General features: G+C 40.1%; 1 protein-coding gene across 1 annotated transcript; it reads right to left on the bottom strand.

Annotated features, from left to right (window-relative positions):
- Positions 1 to 1,776: 1,776 nt before the first annotated feature.
- On the bottom strand, positions 1,777 to 6,068 carry LOC115168656 (zinc finger protein 271). The gene is made up of 2 exons (XM_029724121.1): positions 5,872 to 6,068; positions 1,777 to 3,832 (listed from the first exon to the last, which is right to left on the bottom strand). The coding sequence occupies exon 2, from the start codon at positions 3,815 to 3,817 to the stop codon at positions 2,321 to 2,323; it is 1,497 nt and encodes a 498-aa protein (XP_029579981.1). The 5' UTR covers positions 3,818 to 3,832; positions 5,872 to 6,068; the 3' UTR covers positions 1,777 to 2,320.
- Positions 6,069 to 6,427: the final 359 nt, after the last annotated feature.

The raw sequence follows: 6,427 nt of genomic DNA, 5'->3' as shown, positions 1-6,427 counted from the left end.
AAACCGTATTCTTCTTCTACGATATAATGGCGTTCCGCAAACTAACGTTTAAGGTGCATGCCGTCACCTACTGTGCTGGAGTGTGGGGTCAATTGCGGTTTTACAACAGTAGCTCCGCATTTCTAAATCCTCCGAACTAACTCTGTACTTCAAATAACCTCTCCCATCCCCCAAACCTCAATGACCATACACCGGAGAACGTCATGCAAACTTCCTCTAACATAAGTGGGCACGTCGCTGCTCTACTGTATGGGAGTAGATCATTGAGGAGTTCTCTCTCTCTTCATATAAATTGCAGAACTACCTTGACAGAAAAGTTTTTCGAAATGTGTGCCTATTTACGTTGTCATAACATTTCTCACTCTCTATAAATCTGAATTATTTATTGATTTGAGGGTAGTTTCACAATCTGCATCAGTGTAAAAATGTGCCACGTAAATCAACAAATCATATTTTAGAATGCAGGGCAGTTCCACATGTGAAGAACTCTTCAAACCCAAGAATGTCTTATGTTGTAATGGTTATCGTGTATATATAGATAGTATTGTTGTTTTCTGTAACAATATTAATAGAGTCAACACAAAACATCATGGGAGAATACTTTTAATGAGGTATGTTATAAGAAAAGGTTGCTAACTCGGACACAAAAGGCACTTTCCTGAAATAGAAACTTAAAAACCTTTTTTTCCAAATAAAATATGACTTTCTTTAAAAAAAGGTAGACTCAGCGATATGACAATGTTATGCAGAAAGTAAAACAGAATAGTGGGTCAATTTCCAAAACAACTAAGAGAGTGTTGAAGCACAAGATCTACTTTTAAGTCTTTTATTTTTTAAATTCTCTTCTGTTTTTGGTTTTGTTTTACTAAACTGCAGAAAATGGATAACCTGGTAAACTAATTTCTATCCAACAGTAGCAGCAAGGTTGCAATCACTGCTTGTTTTGCATAATATCCATGTTATGTTACATCACTGTCTTAACTGGCTCCATGAATATGCATCTCACACACAGACAGACAGGCAGAGAAAAATAATTAGGAAATTAATGCTAAATCAGTGTCACACTTACATAAGTCAAATCTCATCAAGAGTTTAAAAAAAAAAAAATCCTGTAACAAATAAAAAAAATCTAAAAGTTCAATGCGTTTCCACCGCATTTTCAACTCTACCAATAGTTTTGTCACAAAATGGTAGTAGGTACCAGGCGCACCGGTTTGTGTCAAGAACTGTAACGCTGCAGGGTTTTTCATGCTCAACAGTTTCCCCGTGTGTATCAAGAATGGTCCACCACCCAAAAGGACATCCAGCCAACTTGACACAACTGTGGGAAGCATTGGAGTCAACATGGGCCAGCATCCCTGTGGAATGCTATCGACACCTTGTAGAGTCCATGGCCTGACGAATTGAGGCTGTTCTGAGGGCAAAAGGAGAGGGGAGGGGCAACTCAATATTAGGAAGGTGTTCATAATGTTCGTTATACTCAGTATATCTTTCCACACTGTGAGGTTGGAATAATACTGTGAAATTTTGAAAATTATGATAATGCCCTTTTAGTGTAAGAGCTGTTTGAAAAGACGGCCTGAAATGTCTGTTTTGGTGTCATGGAGTAAATTTGGGTGGAGTAAATTAGTTAATTAGCAAATAAGAAAGAGTTCCAAAACTCAATCCCAATAACAGCTTTCAGTTTTCCCCTCCCCACTCTGAACACTTCGACAGTCCTAGCTAAATTCTTGCTTGAGAAATAGCTCTTTACTAAGAAGCAATTTTCTGTTTCCATTTTGACCATTTGAATTGAAAACAAATCACAGTAAGGTACTTAATTGTTAACCAGAAATGATTTGATATTGAGATAAAAAAAAAAAAAAAATGCTGCATTGGACCTTTAATGCTGCAGCAACATACTAAATTAGTTATTGCGTATATTCATTTAATTTAAACCATATCGACAAATGGGATGGTTGGATCCGATCAACATTTGTAAAGGAATATATAAAGGTCTAAATCAAGAGGATTTATGATCAAGAGGATTTAGGATCAAGAGGATTTAGGCCTAGTAAGACTGTTTCTGTACTGCTTTCACAGAGTACCACTGTTGGTCAGTCACAAAATTAATGGTATCAAACAGCACACACACAAAAAAATAAAAAAATGTTGCAACTTGAATCGCATGTTGATATGAATTACATTCAAACAGCTATTCTGGTGAGTGGTCTAAACATATTTTTAAATGTACATGAACACATATTCTCTTGGGAACTCAGTACAGCTTGTTAAAAAACAAAAAAGTTAGAGTACATCATCTCACATTTTGCTGTCAGGATCATACATTTCTCCCTTCCTCATCGCCACTGACAACAAGGTGATCTTGGCAGTGTTGTAAGAAAGTGTCCAGTGTTACAAAAGCCTTCAAGCAGGGAACACAATGGTAGGACCTCCGAAGCTTGGCCCTAGGCTTCTTAGAGATACCCATGCCCTGACTGCACACGCTGCACTGTCTCATACTCCCTGTAGGCTGATGCAGCTCCTCATGCGCCTTCAGGGCAGACTGCAAAGAAAACACCTCAGCACAAGACGGGCAAGGAAACTCTCCCTCTTCTTCTGGAACTTTCTTTGGTCTCCCTCTGCTAGCCTTGACCAATGTTCCTCCCATCTTCCGTGCTAGGTTGCTTTTAGGCTTTTTTGGCATCTTCTCACCTAACTTGGTCTCCTTGGCTGCTTTCCCAACATGCTGAACATGGCTTGGTGGTTCTTGACTATGATTCTTGACGTGTGCTTTAAGTGACAAGTGGTGCAAGAACACTTTACCACAAACGTCACATGGGTAAGTCTCTCTTTTCCTCCGCTTGCTAATCAGTGGCCTTGGATCTCTTCTGATATCCTTCTCTCTGCTGTGGGACTCTTGTCTGTGCAAGTACAGCTTGGCAGTGCTTAGGAAGACCCTGTCACAGGAACGACAGGAGAGGAGCTGGCTCTTTCTGCCTCTTCTTTTTGGTTGGGATGGCCCAGCCATCTGCTGATAATCTGATAATCTATTAACCCCATTTGTGCATCCTCCTTTTAGTAGAGGATACTTAGAGATGATCCATTCCTTCCGATGGGTGGATCGCTGATGGCATGCAAGGCCAGCCCCTGAGCGAAACCTCTTGGCGCAAAGTGGGCATTGGCTTGGCCTGTTAGGATCTGGGGCACTAGTGGCATGAGGGGGGAGAGAGGAGTCCAAGATGGCAGATTCAGGCGAGGGAGAGTCAGCGGGAGGGCTGACAACTTTTGCAGTTCGTGAGGCAGATTTACTACAGCCAGCCTGCTGATGGTGAAGCAAAGCTTGCTTTTGGCTATAGCTTTTACCACACGGAGCACAGGCATATGATCTGTTATCATGATGGTGGGACTGGTGATGAAGGGACTTATCCTGGACACTCTGAGAGTCTGAGGTTGAAGCCTTGCATGCACTGCATGGAGCACCTAGCTGAGGTTTACCACAACAGAGCTGACAAGGAGCAGCATCATGAATGCACTTGTGCAACTGCAAAGAGGATAGGAGAGAAAACTCTTTGCCACAGGAAAGGCAGCGATGACACTTACGTAAGGCATGTTCCCCCTGCTGGTGGTGCAATAACTCAGCCATGTCAGAGAATCCCTGGCTGCACTCTGCGCACACACATGGGCACACATCAGGCAGTAGCTGGTTCTGGCTTTGACTCTCTTGCTTTTGTGCCACAAGTTTTGCCAGCTTTGTTAGAGTGTCTGAGGCAGGCTTAGTTCGAGCAAACGACTCCTGAACTCTTGTGGTGTTCCAACGGCAAGGTACTGCATCCATCTTCAACCAAGGCACCTATTTGGAGGTACAGAGGACAGTCTATTAGACATGTTCATCATTCTGATGAGGGGAAAACTTAAGCTATAGCCTACAAAACATTTCCCTGGTCTCTCTTTTTATAGCACCAATGGTTGGCTGCAGAGACAGGCTGTATATCCGTCACCCTCTCTGTAGCTCAGTTGCTATTGCAACGACAGGATAGTTGGTTCGAATCCCGGGACCACCCATATGTAAAATCTACGCACGCGTGACTAAATCGTTCTGGATAAAAGCGTCTGCTAAATGGTATATTCCTCCTTGACGCATAGCTACCAATGCCAGTCCATAAGCCAGAACCCCAACTTTTAAGGATGGTAAATTATTCACAGAATTCTGGTAAGAATGTGTCAAAAAAGGCAAAGGACTAGAAACTTGCTGCATAGATTACAATGTAAAATTCCATAGTAATGCCAATAAGTTTTCATCTGATTGTAAGAGCAGCAAACCATTACACATAGTTAGTCTAAATGAAAACGTATTCTTACTATGGGGGCATAGCAGATTGGTCTGTTACTACAATACTAAAAGTAATATAATTGGCCTCAACAGGCCCAACATTGGATTTTACTACTGTACATTGCAATGGAATGTACGGGGCATGGTTTATAGTCCGCATAAAGAAAAAAACAAATTCAGTGAATCATTTGACAACTTTATATATCTGGCTCATGTGGTTGTGTATTCCACATCACTATATGAACATTAAGAAATTCTGTGCATACTACAATTATATTTCATACAGGTATCGCCATGTGAAATTATCCAATGAGACCCCATTGAGATGTTTGGCAGCCATATTGGGGAAAAGTCTTCTGTGGGATTAAGGGAAAGTTAATGGATGAATTCTATGATGGCTCTACATCTACAAATCGTTTTAACCCTCTGTTCTAGCCGTGTGCGCAATTTGGTGCCTCTGTCACCAAAGTTGAAATTCAAAAAATATAGCTGCCCCATTACATGGAATTCTATGGATAAGCATCCAACATTTTAATGTCACAATATGGGGCTGATTTTTAAACAATTATTGTAGCTGATGCTTTCAAAGTTGGTTATATTATATATCATTTCAGAAGTAAGAACCACTTGTCAAACAAGGGTTTGACACCCATCGGAAGGAATGTATCAGGGTTAATCCTTCTACTTTCATATTCCATCAAAATAATTTCACAAACGCAAAATACACACTTGTTGTAGACTGTTTTAACAGCGTTGCAGCCGACAGTATTTTTCAGTGACAACACATTTGTGAAGAACATATTCTGATAACACACAGGTGCTCGGAGACGCAGATAGTTCATTAGTCCAGATATCAGACTGAAGAAAGTGGACTTTCTGTTAACAAGTGCTATAAACACGGAAATATAACCGTGTCGGAACCCTATAAAAATGGTGTGTTATCAATTTAACCTTTTTTTTTTTTTTATGATTTCTCCCTGACATGAAAGATAAGGGCCTTATGTTTCCAAAAGCGATGCGTTTTAACGTTCAGACCGAGCGTCGGGGCTCTTAACGAAACGCCTTCGTCCAAAGACTTGTGTGTGTAATGTAATGGCTAACTGTGTGGTAGGTGAGTGTAGGCATTTCCCCCATTTCTAAAACGACTGAAAAGATTTACCGCCTGTATAGCAAAATAGGCTGACATGCAGTGATAACGTGGTAATGAAGCAAATCAAATGAAACATTATGCAGGAAATCGCTATTGCTACCAGCTATTAACCTCAACTCCACGATTTAGGATGTCACAAATTTACGTTTGTATACTTATTTTTTAAGATTTTTTTTTTTTTTAACTACTGATTTGAGCACACAAAGAATAGCCGGCAATTACACACGACATTGTTATTCGTAATTGCGGGCTATTCTTTTGGTGCTCAAATCAGTCGTTTTCTTTAATAAAAACATTTCGTGACGTCGGGAACTCCAGTCCGCCCACACTAACGTTACTGTTAGCCATCGGCTAACTAGCTAGCTAAAACAAGACAGAAATGTTAAAACATGCAACGAAATTAGCCCACCTTTTTTTTTTGGTCAAACAAATCCGAATACTGGCGACATGTCAGTTTCCAACAAGTTAATGGAAGTAATTTTTTTTAAGATAAATACTTGGATACCAAAACGTTGTTTTCATTTCCCTGCAGCACCGTAGCCATGTGTTCCAAAGTGAAGCCAAGTTGTTTGTGTACTTTAAGCTTTGGTAGGACTACAAAACTTTGCATTCTGGTACTTTCTTTTTCGACCAATGAGACATTCAAGAACACAAACGGCTTCAGGAAACTTGGTAATAATGGTAGAGTTGAAACCCATGGTTTATATGATTAGAGAATGAAGTGGACAGTAACATATTAAAATATTAGATTTTTCCAGAGAGTATATAAAAACACCAGATTTAGTATGTACATTCAAAGTGTTGCAAAGTGTAAGGGATCAGATTTAGCATGGCAATTCAAATGAACTCTGCTCTGTATGTGGAAATCAATGTGTGCATTTAATGCAACAACAAAAAAATCTGCTCACTTACCTCCATCCATCTGAGTTTATCACATGTATTTCAATGAGGTGAGGTATGCATCC

Source organism: Salmo trutta, chromosome 30 (assembly GCF_901001165.1).
Source record: "Salmo trutta chromosome 30, fSalTru1.1, whole genome shotgun sequence".
Classification (NCBI taxonomy): Eukaryota; Metazoa; Chordata; class Actinopteri; order Salmoniformes; family Salmonidae; genus Salmo; species Salmo trutta.
This window is presented reverse-complemented; position numbering and strand designations above follow the sequence as displayed.

What these genes read in the sequence shown, in the direction of transcription:
- LOC115168656 (XM_029724121.1), bottom strand. Translation starts at nt 3,817, where the DNA reads ATGGATGCAGTACCTTGCCGTTGGAACACCACAAGAGTTCAGGAGTCG.